At 44.3% G+C, this 27,418-nt stretch overlaps 1 protein-coding gene across 1 annotated transcript; it reads right to left on the bottom strand.

Moving 5' to 3' along the window:
- Positions 1-4,432: 4,432 nt before the first annotated feature.
- LOC306946593 (dual specificity protein phosphatase 13B-like) lies at positions 4,433-11,985 on the bottom strand (the record flags this gene model as incomplete). Its single annotated transcript, XM_079535667.1, has 3 exons — positions 11,792-11,985; positions 10,887-11,107; positions 4,433-4,647 (listed from the first exon to the last, which is right to left on the bottom strand). Exons 1-3 carry the CDS (start codon positions 11,977-11,979, stop codon positions 4,433-4,435), a joined length of 624 nt encoding a protein of 207 aa, XP_079391793.1. The 5' UTR covers positions 11,980-11,985.
- Between the last annotated feature and the right edge of the window lie 15,433 nt (positions 11,986-27,418).

Raw genomic sequence — 27,418 nt, 5'->3', positions numbered from 1 at the left:
TTGCTGTGCAGATTTTCTACATTGTATTTTCTACTACTATGGAAATGTTTTTATTTGCAAGGGTATTTCCGCTGGGAGATGCTTCGTCTCCAGGGTAACTTCTCTGAGAGTGGTTTTAAAAGTTGGTTTATGGGGAGTACTGCATCATGTTTTGCAGTTTTTGCAGTTTTCAAATGCTGCTTTAGACAGTAATAAAAAGATGTTATTCTTCTGATGCTATTTTTGCCCTGACTTGGCAGAGTCTCATTGTCTGAAGATTGGGCAGTCATACAGGTGTACCCAAGAATTTGAGAATTTAATGTAGTGATCAAATGTAGTGAGAAAATGAGAAAGGTGGGACACCACGTGGCTACAACAAGGTGCTCAGTGGCAGTATGCAGAATGGCTACTGGTGAAGAAACAAGGAAAAGGGCTGTTAAGAGGCTAACACAGGAATAAGGTAGGATTGAATAGGCAGGATTGTTGTGCATGAGGGTGACGGAAGGATGTTCTGGAGGCAGAAGCAGGAGGAGGAGAACCAGACCCATATCCTCTGCTAACATCTATGGGTATTTTTAGGAGCGCTTCCTGAAAGTGCTCATGGTGTATAAACAGATGAGATTCCAGGAGGCAGCAGCGAGGGGAGCAGTATAACTCAGTGATGCTTGTACCGCAAATAGTACATTGCAAAGCGCAAATTGTTTGACTTTATTAGAACTGCAGCCTCCTGCAACAGATCAAGGGTCTAGTTTCTAAGCAAAATAATTGTAGCCTCAAGAAAGCTTAACTATTGAAAGCCTTGCAGGACATAGATTACTGCTTGATTTGGCTTCAGGAGTTACATATACCCCTTGGATGTCAGACAATGAAGCACATTTGCTAAGCATGAGCTATTTTGAAGCCTCTCTCCACAGCAAGATGTAGCTCAATCTTGTGATCAGGAAACATGAAATGGAAAATAGGAGGAAGATAGCATCTGGCAAGTGGGCTTGACAGTGTTTTGCAGTTCTGGAGGGGCAGTTAGAAGCCAGGCAGATCTCATCCCAGCAGCAGGCAGCAGAAAGTCTCCTAGTCTAGGTGTGCAGTGCCAGAGTTAAAGCAGAAATGGTAGCCACTGATTCACGAGGAACGAAGTGGTGTATGAAACATGAATTTCCTTGCACCTGCAAGGAAAAGGCTGACACTCTGAGCTGTCACCACTGACTGTACCTGGACAATATCCTAGCTGGCACGTCTTTCCATGAGAAACCTGTCCTTGGCAGCATCTCCTTCCCCACAACTTGTTGAAAATTTCTATCCTCTCTTCTTCTGGCTCTTTGCAGAGCAGATTTATGGTCCCACTTTCCTTTTACAAATAAAACCCTAAGTGCAAATCCGAAGGATAAATAATGCAGTGCAGACATGCCCGCAGCAATACTCTCTGTATTTATCATTGCTGAAAGTCTGGGAGGAAAAGCTGCAGAAGGCAAGATATCTTAACTGAGAAAACTGTTCTCATGCTTTCGTGCCAATTCTGGAGGCTGGAAAGCAGTCCTGCTGTGCTTTTCCCCAAACAACCTGCTGGAGCTCAGGCAAACTCCAGGTTATCTGTTACAGGGGGCTAGGACCACCATTGTTCTTCATGGGCTGCCTGGTGGGCAGGCACCAGCCCCACTGCAGAGCTGGGGGCTGCTCATTGACACATGGAGTGGAGGGGTTTGTAAATAGCCCTCAGCACTTGCTCTGCACTGGCTGAGGAGTAGGCATGGAAGAAATGATGGCACAAATATCACTCTGCCCGTTGATATGTCCAGTCTGCTGATCTGACCACTTCTTCCACCTGCAGTATCTAATGACGCAGTTTGGGGCAGGGGACATTTAGGTAGTGCTCTGGACAAGTGTGGTTCTAGCTGGCATTGAGGAGGATGTACACCTGCAGAGTGGAAGAGGGATTTCTCCCTGCTGGCTCCTTGGCAGTAAACCTGGCAGTTGCCCTCCAGGCTCCTGGCTGCTAGCTCAGACTAGATGCTTGCAATGAATCAGCAACTCTGGAACTGGAAGTTGCAGCACATGGTTTATCTATAACCACACCCAATATTGTTTGTGTTTTCTTTGTCTTGGTTCCAGCTATAAATTTAAGAGACTTCTGCTTAACTAGAGCACAGGGGCAATAATATACTTCAGTGTGCAGCTGATGATGGTTGTTGAGCTGACACTGGCTGCTGAACCTGGCACCTTGGCGCTGCTGCAGCCCTTGATGGAGCTGTGTATATGAGGAGAGGTGATGGAGTGCTCAGATGTTCTCATCTGCTCGGGAAGAGAGAAACCCCTAGAAGATGGGGACATGCTTACCACCCTCTGGGCTTCACAGCAGTGCTGTCACTGGTCCAGGCTCTTGCAGAAAGGGAAAACTTTTCCCTGGGGCTGTAAGCCTGTTATTGTCTTTGGTTCAGTGTTTTAACCTCCTGCCTCCTGTTCTTTTTTTTCTTTCCCCTCCCAGAGGAGCAGGCTTTCTCTGCACACCTGTGACAGTGATGCTCACTTGGTTCTCCTGCCTTGCCAGTGCCCTGCCTCCAGCTGCATGCCGTGCATGGCAGGGCATCTGAGGCACTCTCCACCCAGCTGAAGCAGCCCCATAATGGCTACCAGGCCTCAGCTGAGGTAAATTTAGGTTCAGTCTCTCTGAGGAGCTGTTCATTTTAAATTCCACACTGCAACCACAGATGTTTCCAGACATGCAGCTCACTGGGAATTATGACCTGTCCTGATGGGCTCAATGCACAGAGATTTGGGACTGCTGTGTTTCACACACCCCTTGTACTTTCATGTTGTGCCATTTGGCTCAGCGTTGCCAGTGTTACAGAGAGCTGAAGGCAGTGGTTAGCAAGGCAACTAAAAAGACAGCTCACAAAACAGCTTCAGCACGGGCTGTGGTAACCAAGGGTCCCCCAGCAGAGCTTGGCGGAGCAGACCCAGGTGCCAGGAGCAGCCAGCCACCAGGCGCACTGAAACCCAACCTCTGTCTGCAGCAGCCAGTGGGAGGCCTGTGAAAGTCATAACTTCACTGATTTTTCCATCATTAGCTGTGACCTCCCTTCTGGCCACTTACTCCAGTCTCAAAGGATGGGACCCATTCTGAGGGACGAGCCATCTCTGCTCCCTGGGAGGAAAATTAGCCTCTAGCATTGCTTGCTTTTTACTTACTGTATTTATGGAAGCGGAAACACCACCTGAATTTCTCTGTAGACTCTGCAGGGAAATCATGTTTCCATATTGCATTATGAGAGAAATGCATTTGAAGTGTGCTGTGCTCAGTTACTTTTTTTTATGTATGGAGGCAAAAGAAACTTCAGTTCAAAATGAGTATATGTGTCTCTCTCCATTCACCATCCCTAGTGCTATAAATATGAACTGCATGTTACTTCCAGAACTGCAAGCCTTTAAGACCTCTCAAGGGAAAACATCACACCAAATTAATCTGCCGTCAAGTGGAAATTCTATATTGTTTGCATTTGCCAATGTTCTGTATGTGGCTGTAATTGCACTGAAGCAAATATCTGCTTCGAGTTCTTCACAAGATTAAATGTGACCAATTGGGCGTAAAAGAGTAATCGAAATGCGGAGCTGTTACTTCGAGTTTGTTAGAGACATTGCTCATTTTTGCTCTGACACGATGACACTAGGTTCTGGCTTTCTATCGCAGCAGGGAATCGTGGCAATGCAATGTGAGCTGTGGGACGACCAGGAGTGGGACGTTCCCACCTGGCAGAGTGCCCACGTGTGCCCCCTGCCATGTCCCTTCGCAGCTGTGCAGTCCTGTGGCTGATAGCAGTGCCTTGCTGTGTAGTGTTCAGTTGGCACCTTCCTGCTGGCTCCTGAGGAGTGTGGGGATCCCTCGCCCCATAAGTTTGAAGCTGGGAGGAGCTGTGATAGTCCCAGCCCAAGCCCTGTGTTTTTGGGGAGCCCCCAGCCTGGCCCATGTCACCATGTCAGCTCACCAAACCCTGAGTCCTGCCCCGTGCCAGCTGCATGTGAAAGGTTAAAGACTGCTTGAAAACCTCATGGTTTCTTTTCTTTCTTTCTTTCTTTCTTTTTTTTTTTTTTTTTTTTTTTTTTAACCAGTTTAACCATTTTTCCTCCTGCTGTATAAATGCAATTACAAGCAAGTAAAAAGTCTCTCCTCAAGTTGGCTGTGCTGCCTTTTAATTCTGCTTGAAAACCCAACTGCTGCCTGTACCCTGCACAGCAGGTTGTTAAAAAAGCAGGCCCAGGTGGGTGAAATTGCCGGTCTGAATCCTTCTTTATTTCAGTTTCTTTCAATTAGTGGGCTTATCCAAAAAATACATTGCAAACTCCAATCGGCTCTCCCCAGCAGAGTTTTTCAGTGCAGCTGCAACAGTGTGCCTGCAGTGTCTACGCGCTGGCCTCAGTTTGAGCCTGGCGGCTGGTTGTGCTGCTGCTGGCCAGCCCAGTGCTAGCAGATCCCAGCTCCTGCGCGCTTCTCCTTCCTCAGCCTCAGGTCCAGCTCTCGCAGCTGCTCCAGGAAGCCAGAGTTGGGGCAGATCCCTCTGTGGGAGCGCACGGCCTGAATCGCGTCGGCAAGAGACATGTCCTCGCAGATCATTAGGAAGGCGAGGACAAGAGTTGCAGATCGACTGATGCCCATCGCACAGTGGACCAGTACTTTGCCTGTGGAGAGTGGAGCTCTTAATGGCTGGGGACAATGCATAAATGTATCATAGCGTTCATGATTGCACTGCGAGTTTTGGGCTTAGCCCTCAGCCTGGTGGCATGTGGAGATGGCAGAGAAAAGCGCCCAGAGCTTTGCAGCCTGCTTCAGTGGGACTTGAGTCAACAGTGTGAGCAGTGAGGCTATGTGAGTTCCCCCTCTTTCCTCTGTAAGGTGTGTCCCTGGCCCCTGAGCCTAGCCTGGTGTCCCTGCTTGACCACTCCTTGTTTTGGGAGTGACATACTAGCTGGCTGACATACTAAGCTTCAGGTGAGACAAAAACATCCTTGTTGATGACATTAGATCCAGCTGGAAACCTCAAACTGATTGCCCCCATCTCCCCTGGTTTTAATTCTGGGTACTTTGTGCACAGCTTTTCATCTTAAATCCTGTTTTGTTTGTGGCAGAGTACTTATTTAGCAACTGCTCTGGTTCTGACTAATGATGATCACAGAGCCACATGCTCAGAGAGTGTGAGCATGTGTTGTAAAAACCTGCTCTGGCCAGCAGGTTCAGAGAGGTGTTGATTCTGCAGTGTGTGTGACACTGTCCACCCTTCGTTATCCTGGCATGAGAAATCTGAGCTCAATCCCTAAATATAGACGTGTCTTCAGCAGAAATAAAGAGACAAATATAGTTTCTAAACAAGCAGTGAAAATAGTGACAGCAGAGGTGGACTGGGCATTGAAACCTTTTGAGGAATGATGAAATCTTCTAACGTAACGTAAAATTCTGCAGAATTAGAAGATTGAGTGATTTTTTGTTTGCATTTTCCCATTCAGATAGAGGTTCTCAGAATTTATTCATATTCTTTATAACAACCTAACATTGTTGTTCAAGATAAATTACGTCTCTCTCACTTTCAGTAACCAAATGGGCACTCTTGGAAGTCTACTTTTGTGGGAATGAGGGGAAATGCTTTGCACCTCTTACTGAAAGCTGATGCTAATCTATATTTTTCTCTAGATGTTATTTTCAATGTGCTGCACTGTCTCTAGCCTTGCCAGCTATCATGTGGGACATGTATTCTATGTTATCTTCTTCAGAAGAAGCACTTCAGACCAAAATAACTCAGGTCTGAGAATTTCAGAAGATATAAAAGAGTCCCAAACACAGCTTCTCTTTGGGAAATATTGGAAATAGGGCTAAGTCCAACAGGCTTTTGGGAAAATCCGTGCTTAAGTAGTTTGCAGGCCTGGCTGGAAAGCAGTGGCAGTGACTGGGAAAACCCAGACACTTGTCCTACTGTGCAACCAAAGCAATGAAAACCAAAGAACAGAATGTTCTGAAAAATTTTCTTGGAATCGGAAACACCTTCTTTTTGTTGTTTGACAATTTGTAAGCTACCAGAACTCTACGAGTGAAAGAAAAATAAATATTTATGGTTTGAATCACACCTGGAAGCAGGGTACACTGAAGCACACAAAATCATGGAGATGGCCTTGATGATGAATTTGAGTTTGGTGCACTAAGTAGTTTGAAACTCAATTGTAAACACTGGATAAGGCTTGCTGTTCTGAGCCTCCTTTCTGCAAAGTGTTTCTTGGGTCTCTTTTTTTCACCCATAAGGAGTATTCTGTCTTGGGAAGACCTCGGCCCCATCTACAGTCTGGATCTGAAAACTAAGCTGAGCACAGGTAGAGGTGCTGCCACTGAACATTGTCCACTGTGTTTTTGCTGAGGACACAGAGAGCAGAACAAATTCCAGGGACCAGCTTGTACAGCTGGCTTTGCTCTCTGCTGGTTTAAATCCTAACCGTGTGTGAGACGAGGAAGTGGGGAGTAAGAGCATATATAAATTTTCTTCCCTGCTTGTCTAGGTTGTCTGCACTTCAAATGTGCCCTAGCTGAGCAGCTTGTTTTAAAAGATGTCTCATCGAGAGTCCAAACAGGCTGTAACAGTTGACCTCATGCCCAGTCTCCATGGCTCTCCAGTACACTGGTTCCCATGGGGGTGCAGGTATTATGTCTGTTTTACATGTGCAATATGTATTTCACATTGTTAGTCTTTGCTTCAACACACAGGGAGGTTATGAGAAATGCTGGTACACTGAGAATAAAATGACTGTTTGTTGCAGATAAATCGGTCGTGTGAAATGATTTAATTAATGTAAAATTGCTCTAATGAAAGCAGATTTGAATTTAGTATGTGATTATTTGTAATGAACAAATTGAATGTTAACGTTGAGTCAGGAAACAAAAGCCGTGTTGCTATTCAGTTCTGTTTACAGGCTCAGACCCTGTCCCTGTCTGTACGTGGGTTAAGAGGCACTCCGAACCACCATAATACACTGTGCCTGAGCGATGCCCGAGGCACATCTGACTGCAGCCATCTCACACCGGAGCACTGTGTGAGCCTCCTGCAGGAGCAGCTGCCTGCACCGTCGCAGCACCAGGCTGGGCTCCTGGGTGGCTGCTGGAGCAGGGCCTGGAAAGCACTGCTGGGAGCAACTGTGAGCAGCCTTCACAATGGCCATTGTGATGCCTGTCCCTGTCGTGGGGTGGGCAGGGAGGTTATAACCAGATCTTCTGCCCCACAGAATCTATGCCACAAGCTGAGGTCCTCCAGCTTTGCCTCCCCGGCCTTTGTTTTGCACATGGAGTGCTAAGAGAAGTTGGACCAATCCCACATGAGAGGGCTGTGTTGCAACCTTGTCTCAGCGAGCGTGTAACAGGATCCCTTAGGAATAATGGGATTAACTGAGGAGAAGAGGGGGCACTTAGCTTCCAGGATTCTTAAATCTTGCAATCCTTATTTGAAACGTGGCACCGCGCGTCTCAAGCTACTCTTTGCAGAGGCAGACAATGGCTGTCATCTGGCTGGGATTTGTGCAGAACAATAACACTTGGTTTTTAACAACGGATTATGGATATTGTATCCAGCTCATGCCTGCTGTAACTCTGCTGACATCAAAGGGTTTGCAGCAGGGATAAAGTTTGCAAATTCAACTTTGTTGGCCAAATTCAAGTTGGGAAATTCAGTGTAGTTGAGCAAATTAGCCATTAAAACGCATAATATCTTATTGTTCTTGTGCTACTCATCATTAACTGAGCTAAATGTCCTGAACTAGCCCTTGCTTCCTTGCAGGATGGATATGATTTGGCTCCAGACCAGGCTCCAGCTCCATCACCCCAGGTGTGTGCCCCAGCTGCCCTCACCCACTGGGCCCAGCAGAACCATGCTGCCTACTTGCAGCAGCTCTTCCTGCTCCACCACAGTTCCCTCATCTCTTTCTACGTTGTGCCACCATGCTGTAGCTAGGAGCACAGCCAATTGCCTAGTTCTTGATTCATCAAGCATCCATTTTCTCGTGGCTGTGAACAGGAAGAAGTCTGAGGGGAGCGGTAAGTGGCAGTGTGCCTCTTCTGCCCAGGCCTGGTGGAACAGGTAGGGGCACCTGCTGGGGGGCAGTGCCAGCATGAAGTGATTCCTGTGGTACCCCTGTGGCAGAGTCAAGAGAGGACCCTTTTCTGCTCAGTCCAGCTTTTTTCCCAGCCAACAAACAACAACAGCAATAAAGAAGGTGAAGGAGTTCGGCTCTTAGTTAGCTCCAGTGATGTGGAAGAAGGGAAATGCCTTGGAGAGAGTTTACCGTTATAGTAAGTTAATGGATGGCTTTAACCTGCCCATTTTAAACATGTTTGGAGGGCAACAAAATGATAAGCTTGGGAATTATGCTTGGGAATCTTTCTCTCTGTACAGCGCTTGTGTGATAGCTGTCATGGCATGCCTTCATCTCTGCACTTAATTCGCATTTCCTTCCCCTTTTGCTCGACTTTGTCAAACTGCTGATTTATGCTCAGGCTTAGCTGCACTCCCAAAAAATGCTAACTGCCCAGATGCCTGTGCAAAGGGGCAAGATGGATACTGGTATCTCCAAAGACCTGTTTAGTTAAAATAGAAATCTAGAACAAATAGATAGTAGTCTTAAATGACTTCTCAATCAAACAGAAGTACCTCATTACATCCTGAATTTAATATGAACAGGCCTCTTTTCACCTGGCGTAATTTTGTGTTCAGCATCGCTGCTTACAATAAATGCAGGTTTTTTTCCTTCTTCTAAATGATGTGAATAACAATCCTCTCCCTGTCTCATCCCTTCGCAGGTCATGGATATTTAGCTGCTAAATTTCTGTACCTCGGGAAATTATGCTTTTAGAACATCTTGTTTATATATTTTCCAAACTGTTGCACTTTCCTTGAAATGATGAATGTCAGCAACAGCTGGACTGTATATGATTGAATTTCACCTTGTCTCCATTCCCAGAACCCTGCTTCCATATGGAGTTCAGTAAAGCAGTATCTAAAAATGCGGGAGTAGGGATAAATAGTCACTCAAGAGATGATGAGTTCATTGTGTTTGCCTTGAGCACTATCTTGTTCTGATAACTTCTAGTATTTGGGTATGCAGAACACTGCTTTTGTTTGCTTTTGTGGCCACCATGATTCATCTGTTGTTTTCTGTCTTTTGTCAGTCCATTTGGAATTTTTTTTTATTTCATTTTGCACACAAATGAAGAGATTTTGGATCTTACTTTTCCCTGGAGCACCACCAATAATGACTTCACTTGTAAATAGTATATGCTGTAATAGGCATGGGTGCAGATCCAAGTTTCCCAAGTACATTAGTGGTTTTGAAATCTAAATGCAGCCCTCAATTTCACAAAGGCAAATGCTTTCTATTGGGATGGATTATGGCCTCCAAGCAGCAGTAAACTCCTGTGTCTAGCACAGAAGTGCACTGGGTTCTGTAACCATGTCTTCCTTTCCCAGTTTGTACATTGTAGGTCTCTAAGTGCGTTGATCAGATCTACTCACTCACCAAGCTGTGTAGTTAATATTTTAGGGCACTCATTGGTATTTCAGCAGAATAGCCTGCTGTGTGCCATAACTAAGTGCTCTCTTAATAAATCACTTTTCAGTGGGCAGCTGCATTTTTGTGGTACAGAGGTGACTATTGTGAAGAGTCCTTTGTCCTTTACGTTCAGGATTCCCACCAGCTTCAGGCCTCTGGCATTGTACCTGGACAGTGTTGAGCAAGTCAAAGGATTTTTCCAGTTATCTTCCTATCTCCAATTTACTTCCTAGCAACGGTGTGGTGTTAATCTCCTGACTGGTGCTGTTGCTTAGGTGCGCTTCTACCAATTTGCTTCCTAGCAAGTTCTTCCCTCGTTTGTGATCATAGGAATTCTGCAGATCATTAACATTACAGTATTTTTACATGATTCCAGCTATTATTTTAAAACAAATCAGTAATTTGGCAAGATCATCATGTATGCATCTCCTCCCAGAGCTCGGGACATCCACACGTAGGTAGTAAATGTCTGCTATTCTGTTGTCTTTTGCTGAGAGAGATGTTGAATAGCATGAGACACAGGAAAAACCCCTCTGAAAGCTCATTCAGTGCACTCTTCCCGGTTTTATCTTCAGTGAAAAAAAACATCTGTTCAACTGTATTTTAGCATTTTCTTCCTTCATGTGCAAATACAAAGGCATTACACATAAGCTGTTGGAAGCTTACACCAATTGCAGTTTTTGAAACAAGCAAAAAATTCAAAGCAAAATCCACCCATATGACAGCCTGCCCTCTAGCCTTAGAGGACTTGCATGGGCCAGGGCAAGGCTGTAGCAGGAGCTGTTACCGGGCTGGTGAGCAGTATGCCCTGTAGGACAGCACAGAGGCAGTGGCAGCTGCTGCTCTGGAGCAGCTCAGGGTGACTGAGTGACTGAGTTCTGAGATTCCTGTGCTCTGGTCTGATGAACTGCTCTGCTTCAAAGCACAGCCTGGACTTCCTACCCCAAGTCCCTGTAAAACTTGGAAGGAATCCTGGCAGTAACTAATTTGTTTCTGAGCAGGAATCTCTAAAAGAAGAGTATGAGAGCAGTACTAGAGGACTAGAAATAAACTTCCAGAGCAGTGTGACTTTATTTCTATTCTTCCCCGTATGGGGTAGTGATTTCAGTAACAAGCTACATATTTTCTCTTTACAACTGGCGTCATCAACTTCGCAAGACTTGCTGTGGGAGTTTGGGAGGCAGGGATGACTGCTTGGTTTGTATTTGCTCGTTTTGGGGTTCTTAACCCCACCTGCAGGTGGTTAGTTTATGCCGAGTACTGCTTGACCAAGTTGAGCAAGTTAACAAGCAGCACTAAGAAGCATGCTGAAAGTAAGTCATATGCATAGATGATCTGGTTACCTCTTGGGGTATTCAGTGCAGCTCTTATGTATCGAGCAACTGGGTAGAAGTAAATGCTGAGATCAAAGTTCGGGTTGTCCTCTGCTTCTACTCCATAGTAATCCACAGGAAGGTCTCTGTAGAACTTGGGCCCAGTGTTGAGGTGGAAGCGCCCAGCAGCAGCATTCACAACATGGGAAATGCCCATTTGGCTCAGCTGTGCTTTGTCACGAGCAACATACCTGGAGGAAGAAAAGGGTTTTTCATTCTCCTGCTGCATTGTGGTGCAGCATAAAACACGCGGCTGCTGGTGCAGTTTATTAGAAAGTTATAAAGGCTTTTTTCCTGACAAAATGATTAGATATAAAGTGTTTACAAAAATATTTCAGGACAGAATTGGACTTTTAAGAAACTGGCTCTTAGATTTCCTACACTTTCCATGAAACATCTGCTTAGATTCTTCTCAACTGAGAAGGTTGGGGGTAAGGTTTATTTGTGTACAAGCTGAAAGTTTTCTGATTTGTTTTCTCACCAAGTCACCTCTGCTGAGCATCCATCAGTTCTGGGACTGATGTCATCTGAAATGGGAAGCAAGTACCAGGGTGTCGTGTCTGACATTGCTCTGGTGTGAGCGCTGTAGTAGTGATGCTGTGACCCCACCAGGCTGTCGCACCATGGGTCTCCTGTGCTAATGCAGGGGGAGAAATTAGGAAGGGTAGTATTCTCCTGGAAAGGAATGCTCAAGTTGCTTTTCCCATGTGCTGTGGTATCCTAAGCAAGGTTCAGCCTCACTCAAAAATAAGACTTATTCCAAAGGGTCTCCAAATTAATACCTAGCTCTCTCTTTAAAAAGATAGGATGATTTAGGCAGGGATGAGGTGGGGGCTAAGAGTTTCATCAGCACCTTCAGCCCTTCCCTCTCTTACAGGTCTCCCACATAAAGGTTTGGCCAGACTTCATCCACATGCCCCATGGGGCGTGCACGTGTCCACAGCAGGCGCTGCAGCTCCTCCAGGGATGGGGTGTCCCCCCTCTGCCTTCCCCGTGCGATGCTTGAGGCTCTTCTTATTGTGGGACGCAGCAGGTCCCTGCCACACAGCGAGTCCCAGGCCATCCTGAAAGGTGGAAGGCAAACAGTTACCACCAGCCAGACATTTCTGAGGTAGTGCTCTCTTCCTCTCCACTTACCCTTCACCCAATTTGCCCTGGGTTGCAACGATGGGCTCTTTGGGTTTGGAAATTGCTTCTTTTTTCCATGTTGCTAGATTTATCATAGCAGAGGCCACAACTGGACTTTGCAAATGTTGTTGCAATCTAAACAATAACAGTTCAGTGGCTCACATACCCCCATGTTGGGGTTCAGACAATGCCTTTGCAGCATATTCTTCTAAAACAAAATTTTATGTCATTATGGCAAATTGGAAGCTAAAGCTTTTGCAAACTGCAACGCTCAGGACCTCAGTGGGCTTATTTTGGCCTAACTACTCAACCTTTTTTATTTTTTAGTCAAACAGTTCATTAAAACCTCATGATTATATTTTTTAAGGTGTTTTTTTTGTTGTTTTTTTTTCATAGTCATATAAACTTTCCCACTTCCTATTTGGAATTCTAGATGCTGCTGTTACCACAGCAGTACAGCCCAGTCGTTGATATGGCAGCATGAGAGTTCCCCTGCCTTTCATAGAAAGAGGGAATGCCATGGAAAATATTTTGTGTAAGAGTAGCTACTCAGCAGGAAAAGAAAAAGTTACCAATTTGATACGCTGTGCTTTTCCTTCAACCATGCAACTAGAAATTGCTTATATATACTTTATCTGATTTGTCTTTTATAATTTGCTTAACCAGCTGAACTGAATTGAATGGAATTGGTCATGCAAGATCTTGCTCACTAGCTAACTCTCAATTGTCTGCTTCAGTGCAGGAAACTCTGTAATGAGTATTTTGGTTATTTCCAATGGTAATTGTGAGCCGCACTTGCTTTCTTGATGACAAATGCTCTTGGTAGAAAAAGTCTGCATGAGTAAGTTATAGTAATTCTTGCTGCTATTCATATAGGCATTCATATATGTTTTTTTTATAGGTTGTTTCATTTTCATTCCACTGTTTTCTGCCCTCTCCAATAACTCACCCATTTCTAATCTTGAAAGATCTACTTTAATACTTTATTTACATGGAGAAACTTAGATTTTGTTTCTTTTTCTTATTTTTTAGAAATCAATCTGTCTCTGGAATTGTTCTATTTCCATGTGGTACTCTTCCTTTGAAATAGCAGTTCCTTGTGTTTGCTGCAGATTTTAACTCCTTGGGATGATTTTTGAAGAGAATAGAAACTGTATTTCTACAGTTTCTGTATTTTTCTCTTTTAAGAAATTGTCTTACAAAGAGCATTTTTATGTTCTAAAAATTAGTCAAGCGTCCATATTACAGATCTTCTACAAAGTCTGTCAGCTCAGGTAGCTTTAGACCAGGAGTATCTAGACTTGGATGAAGTTGTAGTCAGTGAGTCAAAGTCATGTTCTGCCACTTTGTGTAAATGATTAGACAGCTGGTTTGGGGAAAACATTCCAGGACAGCAAACCTGAGATCTTCCATCTTTCTACTGAACAGTTCTATCATACATAAATAGGCTGCATTCATGTTTAAGCACATCCATTATTAGGAACTTCTTTCCTAACAGTGTTAGCTGTGGTGAAATATTTTCCTAGTTTCCCATTAAGGCTCATTCACCAGTCCTAAGTACAGCTTTTTTGTGTGATGTTATTTGATGATATCTGCCTTTACACACACAAAGACAATGGACATCAGGGGGAAGTTCTTTACAGAGAGAGTGGTGAGGTGCTGGAACAGGCTGCCCAGAGAGGCTGTGGATGCTCCATCCCTAGATTGTGCAAGGCCAGGTTGGATAGGGCCCTGGGCAGCCTGGTCTGGTACCAGATCTGGAGGTTGGTGGCTCTGCCTGTTGCAGGGGGATTGAAACTTCATGATCCCTGGAGTCCCTTCCAACACAATGATTCTATGAAAGTCAGAGAGAGGGTGAAGGCTAACTTGCTTTGGGAGCTGTTTTGCTGAAGGAGAAATGGGATAATCAAATTCCTGTTCCCAGAGGCAAAAGAGGGAAGCAGTGACCACAGTTGACAGCTGTTGTCCACCAAATGCTGACCAGAAGCCACCCATCCACTGTGCACTTGGGTTCATTTGCCTTGCTATCCCATTGTCAAGGGGGCACCCTGTTATTTCAGTACACTTTCTCCTGCCACCATCACAGTCTGACTTGTCTTCTTAAATACAGTAAGTTTTCACTAAATAACAGTGTTTCCAGGATGGTCTTGTATTGTTTGTGTTACAAAGAACTCCACTCCAGAATGTGCTCCCCTCCTAAAATGTGTGTATGTCCTCCACTGTCAGCTTTTACTGTGAAAACAAAAGCAGATGTTCTTGCCCATTTCAGATGGCTTTATGCAAGGCAAAGCATGAAGGCATTCCCATGCTGGAATGGACATTCCCCATCAATTCTGATAGCTGCTCTGGCACTGGGCACCCTTATGCTTCTTTGCCAGCTGTGCCCTGGCCTGCTGCTGGTCATCTCAGACACCTGTGTGACTCTTCTGCTCCTGCACAGGAGGTCTGCAGCCAGAATGGGACTTGTATTTCCTGTGTCCTGACCACAGGGCCATCTGCCAGTTCATTAAATGCTTTCAAGAATAACAGCCTCCTCCAATTCTTCCCACCTCATAATATCTGCAGCAAATGTTCCTCCTTTTTTTGATATATCTCTTTCCTTGCAGTGTGGTTAATGACCACTCTAGGGCACTTCTCACTCCTTATAAAGTTGCTTTCAACTGTTTCATTTTTTGTTTCTTATTTACTGTTGCCTGTTATCCATTCCCCTTGCCCTCTCCACTGTATAAATACCTTGATTTTTATGTTACCTGGCCACAAAGGACTGGAGGCTGCAGTCAGCCCCACTTTCCTAAGCCTCCCACAAGTAGAGAATGACAGGGCATTGCCCCAGAGTCCCAGCAGTGTCATGGTGTTAGCACAGCCCTAACAAGCACCGTGCTTTCCAGATCCATAACCCCATCCTTGTAACAGCCTGGGGGGACAGCTCTGAAGTACAGCAAACCTTAGGAAAACTGCTCTGCTGGAGATGTTAAAAAAAAGTAGTCTTTCTAGAAGCAAATACAACTGTGTAGACTTGGCAAAGGAGGCAGTGTGTGCTTCACTTACTGCATGGATTCTGAGAGCAGTGCAATAATGGTTTCCTTTGTAAGGTGGGCCCGCTGCTTTGGAATTGTGCTAGGTTGACTTTCAGCTTGTGCTCACATTAATCTTGTATTCTAGCTAAGAAATTTACTCTTGTTGATATACTGACATGAACAGCAGAAGTTGTGTGTGAAACTTATTTGTTTTGCAATCTGGTCACATTTGTTCAACTGGAGAACAGAATCAGTTCATGTAAACTTTATGTCCAATAAAAGCTGAGGACTAGAGTTCAAATTTCAAATGTGAAATAATTGGAACTAACAGGCTGTGAATGATTCAAAAGCGGAGAAGTCTCTGTAGAACTATTCAGTTAATATGCTGAATAATGAATGCACTGGAAAAAAAAAAAAAAACATAGCTTTCCAGAGAAAATTTACAGACAGTAAAACAAGGCAATTTTTTTTTTTTTTATAAATGACTGCTCAGTTCTAGCATCAGACCAACATTTTAACTCACTAATTTTATACATGCAACTGTAATTTACTGAAATGCACATATTTAAAGAAAACAATGATATGAATAAAATTGTGTGATGTTTTCTAGGGAGCATGAATAGATTAAAACAAATGAGTATGAAAGGAAAATGATTATATGTAATAATGTGGTTCTTCATTTTAAAAATGTTTTTAATGATTCTCAGCTCAATTTCTCTATATTCTTTATTTGCAGAGGATTTGTTTCTGTGAAGTGTTGCATGGATGAGCAATACAGTTTTAAAATGCCTGTTTCTGAATAATAATCCCATGAAATGTTCCTGATCTTTGCCCTACTAGTGTTGTATTGCAGTAATTATTCAATTACAGAGGAGAAATTTTACCATTATATTTAGATTAATTTTGAATTGGTTTGTACTACAACTGTAATTTTCGCTGAAATGTATAATAGAATTTCCTTAATTATGAATAAGAGGAGAATTGCAATCAGAGGCCTATCACAAAGTAAAGGTCATTTGGATGATCTAGTGACCTAGGTGAGAGCCATGCATGTCACCTTGCCATGCCCATATCCGTAAGCCCTTATCTGAAAACCACTAGCGCCTTTGCCACAGTAGGATCAAGAGAAAAGTCAGGTCAGAAGTTCGTTATGCTGTGTGGTGATGTACATCCCAGGAAGAAGATGAAAGTGGTCCTCTTAAAGTCAGAGAGAGTATCTCTGCTGCCTCTTTAGGCTTCCTCTCTTCCCCTCAGTGGATGCCTCCTTTGGCTGCATGTATTCTGGCTGTTTTTGTTGGTTTTTGATGAACTAATTTACTGCAGCCTTCTCTATTAATCCGTTGGTGGCATTCAGTGCCTTCCTGAGGAGGAGGCCTTTAGAGACTGATCCCTCAACAGGTGTCTCAGTCCTTGGAAATGTGTCACCTTCATCTGGTTTTCCAGTACTACAGTATTTAATAAGAACAAACTCAAATGCCAGTGCAGTTTGACCATTTGGCAGTACATTGGTACAAGATCAAGATGAAAGCATGATGTGAAGGCTGAGCTGGGGCAACATGAAACTCTGCAGCATGATGCTATGGAAAGTCGAGAGGGAAAAACAACTCTCATGTCTAAGATATTTAGCTGGTGCACTGGTAGAAAGCGCTCATATCTTTTGTTTTTCCTTCCATTTTTCCAATGCCAGGATAAAGGAGGGATCTTAGTACTATATGAGAATGTCAATACTCATGTTTCAGTGGTGCATGCAGTATTTTGATCATCCTAGTCATTGTACTGGATTTTGTGTATGGGTAAAACGTAGCCTGTTCTCCCCTAGCTTTAGTAGAAATATTTTTACTTTTTTAATCCTGAGAACAAAGTGCTTTACATCCTGTTTTTTCTCAAACTGGTATGTGCTGTAACCTTGTCATCTTCAAAGATATCACTGTCTGCACTTCAGATAGAGTGATTTGTGATGGTGAAAGACCAGACAGAAGCCCAGGGCTTGGCCAAAGCGGGTCACGTCAAGTTCATGCCTATCGTGTATTCAAAAGCCATAAATGTTTCTCAGAAAGCCTATCCCTTGGAAAGATTCCTCCAAGATAACATATGTTAGAGAAGGGGTTTTATGTTGCTGCATCTCTGCACAAATGACAAGTATTACTGTCATCATTCTTTCTTCCTTGGTATTTAACCCCCTAGTCTCACTGGAGTCATAATTTATCAATTGCTGGGAGCACTATGGGATATAGATGGTATGAATCAAATACAGCAATGACTGAGGTAGAGCTGGCTGGACTTGAAAGCTGTGATAGAGGCAGTTTCCAGAGAAGCTCAGGGTATTTGCATTGCCAACTGTTTGTAAGAAAATCTCTCCAGCAGCTGGAGGATGTAATTTGAACAGCACTTCCAAATTTAGTAGAGGCTTCCAGGCTGACAACTTTCACCCAGCTATACATCGAGGGGTAGGCTACCACTTGCCTTGGTGTGACTTAGCAGATCCATTTGGATGCCTTGCTCTCAGTGGACCATGCAGAGCCTGTGTCAAGGAGCAGACTAGCTAAGTTGACCACAAGAAAGATGAAAACATCCACTTGTTCCTCCTCTCAGTAATGCACCCATACCAAAGCCCTAGTCCTGACTAGAGAGGAATTGCGACACCTCTCCTTTTTCCAAGTAGAACTTTTTTCTGTGTGACATCCAGGGAAATCAGCAGTGTTATTTCTGATACAAAGCACTACTGAAATGTAAGGAAGAAATTATGTGTTGATTTTACCACAACTTCCACTGATGTTATGGGTAGCCAGGCCTCAGAAGCCTCAAAAATGTCTGTCTCATTTTTAAGTAGCAAGTCTGTGGGCCAACCAGCAGGGCTCAGACCTGCTGCTCTTGGCGGTCTCAGGATGCACAGCAGTGCTGAGTACTTGGGACAGGGTGGCCTCATTCTCTTCTGTGACTGCAGTATAAAATATTTTCTTGTCATCAGCTGATTAGTACGCTTGTATTTACCAGTTGTGTAATTAGACAGAAGCAGTCACCCTTTCACAGGCAGTAGTATTTGCACTCACTATGTAAAAATCTTCTCACCTATTGATTTGGCTAATTTTTCTGCATCTCGTGTGTGCATTTTCTTTATTCACTAGCCACAGGAAATTGTCTTGATATATTGCCCACACTGTAGCTTTGACTGGGTATAAGAGAAACGAAAAATATGGGCAGCTAAATAGATTTTCCCTGACTCACCTCTTGCTCACTGAATAGAAAGCCAAGGACTTTCTGGACGCAGTTGCATTCTTGTAGTGTAATTGGGATTTTAACCATGCTTCTGAGTCAGAACAGAGACAAGGGTAGGCTTGTGGACTATGCTTCATAGAAACTGGTAGTGGTGGACTGGTTTGTGCACAGAACAAAGGATCTCATCCACCCCATGTTTAGTGAGAAAGATATGGATAAACAAAGCTTGGATCACTCCCACTGATACCAACAAGTTTGAGCTATCTTGTAAGGTAGCCCCAGTATGGACTCCATATGGTTCCAGAACTGTATTGCTCTGGGGTAAACATGCAAGAAATATCTATTGCAAAGGTGCTGAGTTAAGATAGATGCTAGAGGAAAATAAGCGGAGCCTATGAGACAAGGACACACCTGGAAATGCAAGCTTTTCTTGTGCAAACCATCCCTCTGGGATGGGCTTTATTCTCTGCTGCTTAGTAATTTTAGGAAAAATAGCTTAAGAAAATTCTTCTGTATTTGTTGTGACTTTTTTTGGGCCTACTTCACTTTAAAGAATTACCATGGAGGACCTGGCAGAAGATGTGCACACAAAAATCAATTTTCCCTGTCTTCTTCACTACCGAAGCCTGGATTTTGTTGTTGAGTCGGACCCTTTATTTACTAGTTACAAATTTCATGTGCCATTTTAATAATGTGCATTTTAACTATTTAGAGCTGCACATTAAACAAGCCCAGAAACTGTGTTAACAATCTACATGTTACGATATATTTTTTGTAACTGCTTGTTATAGCATCAACTATTAAGGATTTATTACTAGTGCATTTTAGATGGTGCTTTTACAGTCATTTAATTACAGCCATCTAGCAATCGTTACATAAATATGCATCAAGAGCAAGAGCTCCAGTGTAAGGTGACCCAAAGGGCTTTTACCTGCCAAGACCAGGGTTCAGGCCCTCAGGTGGCAATGATGTCACCAACACGTGCAGGGAAACACAAACATTTAAAGCTGTGCAGGGAGCTATGTTCCTCCCTGCTCTAGGTGTTCATGAAGTCGTCAGCTGGAGCAAGAGCTCTGCAGACCTCTAAGGACCTGAGCTTAGCTATTGGCAAGCAAGCAAAGGAAAGCCAGTTCCCCTGTAGGCTGAGTCCCAACAAAGATGTGGGGATTTTGGCTGTGAGCACAGAAGTCGAGCTGCAAAATGGGCCCTGTGGAACCCCTTGGTACTCCTGATGCTCTCAGTGCCAAATGCATCCTTACATCCATTAACTCAAGCTGATCTCATAGACAATTGGACAAGTTGCATTTGACTCAAAGACAGCAGCAAAAGGCAGGTCCAAAATGCACTGCCTCAATGCACTCGATGCACTGCTGGTCACAGCACCAGCATGGGCTTATCTGAGGGGCTCTTCAGCTCCCTGCTGGGCTGTTGCTCCTGGCTCCAGTACTATTGCTAGTGTTTTCTGCAATGAACTTGAGCTGTCAGTTGGTAATGTCTATCTATAACTCATCCATTCAATACTGGTATTTCTTACATCTCATTTCAAAAACAAAAATCCCACTCTACAGTATGGCAGTGCTAAAAAGCTGGGCGGTAAATGTATGAGAAGCTCCTGCTATTCTTAAGCACCCACCTAAAGATAAGCTTGTCTAAAATTCAGTTCTTCCTGTGTAAGACTGGCTTTTCTGTGCAGAAAGGCTGTGAAATTGCAGTATCTCTATTGCATCCAGCAATGACTTGTCTATAATGAAAACAGTTATACTTAGAATGGGTAAATGTTTTGGGGTTTTTTTTGTTGGTGATGCTAATGAGTTTTTTTTTTTCTGTTGTTGTTTTCCTGGAAGCACCATGAGGCTACCAAAAAATCTGAAGGATTAAACATTTCTGAAACAAAGACTAGCAAGGTGATGCAGGTTGGGATGAGGAGTAAAGTACCTCATCTTGTTTTCTTCTTGGATCGGCTAATAACCAGCCAGGTTGTCTGACTGACCCTTGTGTTCAAACCCATCACTCTCCCCAAACAGCAAAAATTTTGCTTGCTTTTTCATGACTTTAAGCAATGCTCTATCGATATTTGCAGCCGGTATCTGCAGAGAGCACATGGTGCTCTTGTTACTTCATGGTGTTAGTACAACATGACCCTGCAGAGAAATACAAGCTTAGTTTTGCTCATAGATTGCCTGAAATCTTCTGAATCTGTTCCCCTGAAAGTGTATTAGAGGCTCGTGCTTGTTGTGCTGCCTTTCAGCCTCAGTGCTGGGGCTGTGTGGGAAGCAGAGCCTGGCCATGCTGCACACTGCAGGGTGAATTCCTGTGGCTGTTTGGGGTGAAACCATCGCTGCCATACAGGCCTGCAGCTGCCCTTAAGGGATTTGTGAGGGTTGTTGGTCAGGATATTGCACTGCTAGCTGAAATCAGGAGGGGGAGGCCACAGAAGGGTTGGTTGCTGGGCACACTGTGTCTGATTTCATGAAAGAAGGAGAAAAGATCATTTGAGTGTAGTTTTCAGTCCCTCATCCATGGTTTTATGCATCTGTGGATTCACTTCCTGTTGCATGCTCTTAATGTAGTCTGAACTAATTTTCTTTGGTCATCTCTGGTATCCAAAATTGTCTGGGACAGAAGTAATGTGCATTTCTTGCTCCGGCAACAGCTACTCAGAGGCCAAGCACTTCTTGTGCAGAGCCTTGCACAGGCTCCAGTTGCAATGCAGTCCTGAAGGACTGTGTGCCAGTGTCCTGTGTCCCCACCGAAGTTTAGCAGGCTACATCTGAAGGTGAATGAGGCTACTGTGACAATAACTAATGCAGCAGTGTCTTCCAGCCCACCATTGGAAACATCAGGCTTCAGAATTCAAAGAATTCCATTACAAATGAATGGTTTCTGCCCCAAGGATTTAACCAAAAGGATGGCACAATGCAAAGCCCTTCTCCCCTGTGACTAGCTCTGGTATGTTCTTGTATCTTAAAAACAATATATTGCTTTTTTGGGTCTTTTCTTTTTGGGGGCATTGACAGCTTCACTGCTCTTTGTTCTTGTCCTGTGGTCTCTACCATCTCCATGAAGAAGTTGGTGCTACCCACTTGCAGGAGACAGTTGACGCATAGCAGGAGAGCCTAACAACGTGGTAGGAAGGAAGATGGGAAACAACAGGAGGTAAGATCTCACGGTTCCCTGGTGTTTCTTGAGCACTGTGATGCATTTAATAGTTACCACAGTGAGCCAGTGAGGAAGACACTGGTGTTCCCACCACACAGGTTGAGGTGGTAAAGTTGGGATTTCCTACATCTCTCCACATGCCTGAACTGGGAGAAAGGCCAGGGGCAGAATAGTGATGAGCACTTGTAGTGATAGCTGAATCTGGGGAAAGAGTCATTCACAGGTTTAATTTGAGTCAAAATCTCTGCTCACCTATGTTGAATCAAAGGCAACTTATACTGAGGTGAAAGTCATGGTCAAGTTTGGCCTTGAGTGGGATTTCCTTCCAAAACTTATGCTAGAGAATGAGGTTTTCCAGGAAGGTTTCAGCAGATTTTGGTTTTGGCACTCAAAATAGCTTCTGGAACATGCAAAATTAAACCAAGGACAGAGAAACCTTGTAACACCACACGCTATTCTTGCTACCTATCTTTAAAGTATTTGGAAAGATCTTCTTCAACAATACCCTATAAACCAGCATGAGTCCTTATTAAATGCAGTGGTGTTACAGCTTAAAAGCAATTGCAGTAATTGCTTCTTCATCTTTCTTTCTCTCACCCCAGTCTCTCTGATTTGAAGCTTTCTAGCAGCATGATAGCCATGGCAGGACTCAGAGAGGCTCAGAAGGCTAGTTCCAGAAGCCTGTATTTCTCACCAGTGTCTTCTGGCAGAAGGACAGACCACAGAGCTGATAGCAAGCTCCTGTTGCCCAGGTTTTTTGGCTGGAGAACTAGGAAGGATAAACACCTCCTTAAGCACTGTAAGATAGAAATAGAAGAGAAAGGAATGGAAATCCTCTCATAATGCAAGAGCTAGAAGCAGTCCAGCTGTTTTGTTTTATTCCCACCATGAGAACTACAGTCAGTCCCAGTGCAAGCTTGGCCACCTGTCAAATCAGGTTTGTGAACTGAAGCTTATTGGAATTTGACACAGTCTTGTCTTGGAGCACACTGGTATGGATCAATAAAGGCTCCTCCGATAGCAGTGACACAACACGTATGCTATCCACACGGTCCCAGATGCCCCTTGTAAATCATTAAAGTACTGGCCAGTTCTAATCAGACCCTTTGGGGTATAACGTAATATACTATCGGAGAACTTGAAACAATAAATCAAGTTAGCACAGAGGTCAGACTGAGAATGAACAGAGCTGAGGCTTGTGGGGTGATGTGCATGCAGTGTAAGAGATGCAACGAGAGGAGGTGAAATCCCAAGTCAGCTATGCAGATTGCTTTCTTCTCATTGTAAAACCTCACTACCTTTCTACAGAAAGAAAAAATAATAGGATCTAATCATATCCTGTAGCACAGATGATTTGAGGTCTACAATTTCCCAGCAGTTGTGTTAGCTCTTGGGATCACAGGTATTTCTAATAATTTCTCCTTTAGGTTAACTCATACCATATTTCTAAAGTAAATAACAGTTAAAAAATGTGACCCCTAAATGTCACAGATCACCTGCTGCAAAAAGATCTGACTTTCCTCTAGAGCTGAAAACCATTTAACCATTAGCAAAAAACAATTTGGATCCCATCAGAAGGCAGTTGCTGTGGCTGCACTCTTCAGCCTTGCTTGGGACACAGCAGGCACCTTTGGGAAGGATATATTGTCTTGCAAGTGCCCAGGTGCTGGCAACTAGTAACAGCCTATGTGCTGTGGCACTGCTGCACAGACCCAAATGTTTGAGGCTTTCTCTTTGTTACAGATAGGTTGAGTCCCATCTGCATTTGTCAAGTGTTTTCTGACTCTGTGGACAACAGAAGTATGGGGTACGAGCAATTTCTGTGGCCAACATGAATGGTCACCACAAATGTCAGCTGGCAATGAGTGATACCGAAGGCTAACATTTCTGGTGTGTCTGCATGTGCCTTTCTGTTTCTTCCCTTACCTTTAGAAGGCAAATATTGAGTAATTGTTTCTCATCTTACCTTAGGGCAAGGATAGCCTGTGATGAATATTCCATACGCTGAGACTATATAACTCTCAGCACCGCTGTTTAATTTCCCTTGCTTTCTGCTGCACTTTTCCATCAAACCTCTCTATGCTTAGCCTAAATTGGGTGGTATGTTTTTAGAATCCATATAGCAGAATAGCTTGGCACCTGAGTTTTAACCATGGAGCTGTCTTTTTGGTAGTGGCCTGCCGGAAAGGTATCCGATGCCCCTGCTATGGTAGCTTCCCTTTAGCCCTGAAGGCCAGAAAAGGACTTTGCTTTAATCCTGTCAAAGCTGCTGTTATCCAGGTATGGGTTTTGCTGTGGGAGATGTGAGTCGAGTGTTCTCTTTGGGGTTTGTGCTGGTACATCTCAAAGGGAGCTCAGCTGGAAGGTTTGGAGAGCAGTGCCAGGAGCTATCTCAGACCTCGCCTTCGGTAATGCAAGCCAGTAACTCAGAAAGTCACCATATCACAGTGGACAGAGTCACCATGAAGCACTGATGTTAAATAAAAGGCCTAGAAAAAACCAAGGCAGTAAATATCTGATGGTGAAAAAAGAGGAATTTGGCCTGCTTGAATGACGTACCAACATCTCTAAACTGGAAGAGTGCATGGGGCAAGGTGGCTTAATATTACATTTTATCTCTAATTAGACCTAAAATAAGTTTGAATTTGTTTTAAACCTGGTGAAGAAATAGTTGAAATGATGGAGATGCAATAATCAGTTTCATCAGAATCGTAGCACAGCTTGGTGCGGGAACTTAATGAAGATTTGTTGGTCAACAGCAATCTCCCAACCCACTTAATGTGCTCTCTATTTAATTTGCTCTGCTATTGTAGTAAATTTGAAGCCCCCAGGTCAGACTCAGCTTTTGTGGCTCTTGCAGTCTCTGCAGTGTCAGCAGGAAGCATGAACCAAAGACTTCGAGCCTGGGCTTGAGAAATGTATATTTCTCTTAATGAAACCCAAAGCCAGGTGAAATTTTTGGGAGAGAGGAAACAGGATATGGAGTCCCTTTGGGGGCTGGGAGGTGTTCATAACACTCTGAAACTTGGCCCACATTTCTGATCTCCTCCCTAACTGCTACACAAAGGGTTTGTAGCTTTTTTAGACACACTTGGATCCATTGTATGTTGTGAGAGAACCTGCTGGGAAATTTGGTGATTCCTGCTCACCAGAGCAGAGGAAATGTGCGTTTCTGCTTTGTGTTTTTAGGAAAGTAGGAAGATGAAATTCAAAATGAAGCAGAGCAGATGGGAATCTTTCAGAGAATGACACTGGGAAACATTTAGACAAGCTTTGTCCCCAGTCCTTGAGCTCAGGATTTAGCAACTATACCATAGAGAGATTTAAGAAAGACAATGAAATGCATTTTGGCTTCAAATACAGTTCCTCCAGAATCCAATGAGAGTTGTGCACGTGAATCTGAAGCCAGAATATAGCCAGCAGTATGGGGAATAGATGTAATGTGAGAAACTCTCGTGCTATATTATTATAGTCTGAATTGTTTCCATCATTCTGGGTTAAGTAATTCCCCACTATCCATCTCTAAACTGTAAGCAGTAGAGCCTTGATGTGCCCCAGGGAGAGGAAGCAAACCAGTCTTTGAATCTTTACCCAACCTTACTGCTCATATTTTGCTTTCAGTGAATAACTGTTAAAATCCTTTAATATTTCATTCCCATAAAAATATATTTACCAGGGGTTTTTGTGGCAGCAGTAAGTCTGTGTTTATTATTTTAGGAACACCACATGACTGGCTTTAGAGAAAAGACGAGGTAGGAGCACAGAGTGCTGCAATCTATCAGGGAACAGCATGTTTTCCACCTGTTGAGGCAGCAACCACAATAACAGATGCACATCATAATTACCTGTACCTCAAAGGCAGCACCACGTCCTGCACCTTCTGCTCCCCACCTAGCAGACAGCTTGATAACAGAATTACAAAAGAGGAACAGCGAGAGAACGGAGTAGATAGCTCTTTGAGAAGAACGAAAGAGCAGTTCTTATTAAAGAGAAAACTGGAAGGTGGAAGATGAGAAGGAAAGATCTGAGACACCATGATGCTAAAAAAGAGTGGAGCTGAAAAACTCCAGGAGCCTGCCTTATTTTTAGAGAGGTGGTCAGGTTTTTGCAAATGCCTTTTTCAAGGCTGCTTTCATTTGTGCTCCTATCATCAGGGATAATCTCTCCTGAGGGATAGGTGCCCCACACATCTAACGGAGCTCAATCCTTCCCAGGATGGGTGGCTCTGCAGTGGCAGGACAGGCTCATGCCCCCATGGGTAATGGTCTTGTCTCAGTGACAGGATCAGTGAGTGTGATGACCCTATGCCAAGGCCCTGTTCCTTTCCCCATCCCTGTCAGCAGGCACTGGGAGCACTTGGGAGCTCTGCTACTCCCGTTTGCCCCAGAGGGGCTGTGCAAAGAAAGGTCAAGGACAGAGTGGGGTGCAGGGCTGTGAAGCAGGTAAAATACCTTTGTTCCTCACTGCTAACCTGCTGTGGGGTCCTGTGACCTGCTCTGGCTACTGCAAAGGAGGAGGTAGCATTCAGCTGGGTGAGGGCTCCCTGAGCACATGAGCTTTGATGTGATTTGTACCACATCAGTCCTTTGCAGGCAGAAAGGAAGAGATCCTTCCTTGCAGAGATTTGCAGAGGAAGAGAATGATCTCAGCCCCGATTTAATCTTGACAGAAGCAGATGATGAGAAGACTGTGTGCTGAGTTGGAGTTTTCCTTTGAATTCCTATGGTGTTGAAGGCAGAGTTATAAATAGACACAGTATCCTTTCTACCCTGGTACAATTCTGTCTGCAGCTCCCCATATAGACAGCAAGTCTGCTGGTAGGTATTTAGCAGGAATTAATTTAACCCAGTCTTCTCTTCTGTACTCTTTCACTCCAGGAATCCTGATGGCTGCCATAGCCATACAGACATATTTCCTCAATAAAAGTGTTCTGAGGAAGGCTGTTGATATTAAAAAAAAAAAACATTTCTGCCTGAAAATTCTATCCTAGTTACAAATAATTCATAGAAGCCCCAAATGATAAAGAGTATATAAAAAATAATAAGAAAAAAGTCCCCTCTTCCCTCCCCTCCCAAAAAACTTATTAATCTTTCTTTTTTTTTCCCCTCATGTTTTGTTTCTGAATAGCACAGCACTTTCTTCATAGCCTGTTCCACATTTTCTCCAGGGCAGCCAGTTGGCCAGTTACCCCTTTCCCAAGGAAGACTCTTGTAGATATCAGCTGCACAGCATTAGGAAATCCATCCACAGTGCTTCATGGCTATTAGATAGATCTTCAAGAAATTTAAATACAAGCTGGACCGGTGTTTAAAAAAATAAAAAGCCCTGCATTTAAGCATCTCACTTGGTGTTGGTTTCTCATGCTGGGCCTCCAGCAGGACAGCCTCCCAGCATGTCACAAACCCCAGGGTGTAAGGCCAGCAGCAGTGACCCAGTCTCACCCCACTCCTGTCCCTGCTCGCTGCTGGTGGGACCGAGGCCCGAGGCGTGCTGCTGGGTGTGTGGCAGGCTGGCAAGCTGGCAAACAAGCTCAAGGTACTTGCCTGGTGGTCGAAGCTCCTGCGCAGCTGTGCCTCAGCTTACCTTTGTGTGAGCAGTGCCCTTAGCTTTCCTCCTACCGTAACAGTCACAAGCAGCCTCTCTGCCTTTGGTTTATTCAAAGTCTATTTTTAATTGTGTTAATTATAAACCATCATCCCCCACCCTCTTTGGACCCACAGGCATCAGCCGGAGGGAGGCAATGAGCGGGCAGAGCCGAATGCTGCGTGTTGGCAGCGCAGGGCAGGCAGGGCAGCGCGACCGCGAGGCTTTCCTGCGCGTGGGTCGCGCCCGGGCCTCCCACGCAGGGCAGGGCGCCTGCAGCACGGCCACTACATCGGCCCCGGGTTTTCACCCACCGGTGAAAACCACCCCCACCGGAACAAAGCGGACGGGCAGGGGCCGGGGCTCGGTGCCCGCCTGCCTGCAGACGGGGGCGGCCGC

This window comes from Tetrao urogallus, assembly GCF_951394365.1.
Source record: "Tetrao urogallus genome assembly, chromosome: 5".
Taxonomy (NCBI): Eukaryota; Metazoa; Chordata; class Aves; order Galliformes; family Phasianidae; genus Tetrao; species Tetrao urogallus.
This window is presented reverse-complemented; position numbering and strand designations above follow the sequence as displayed.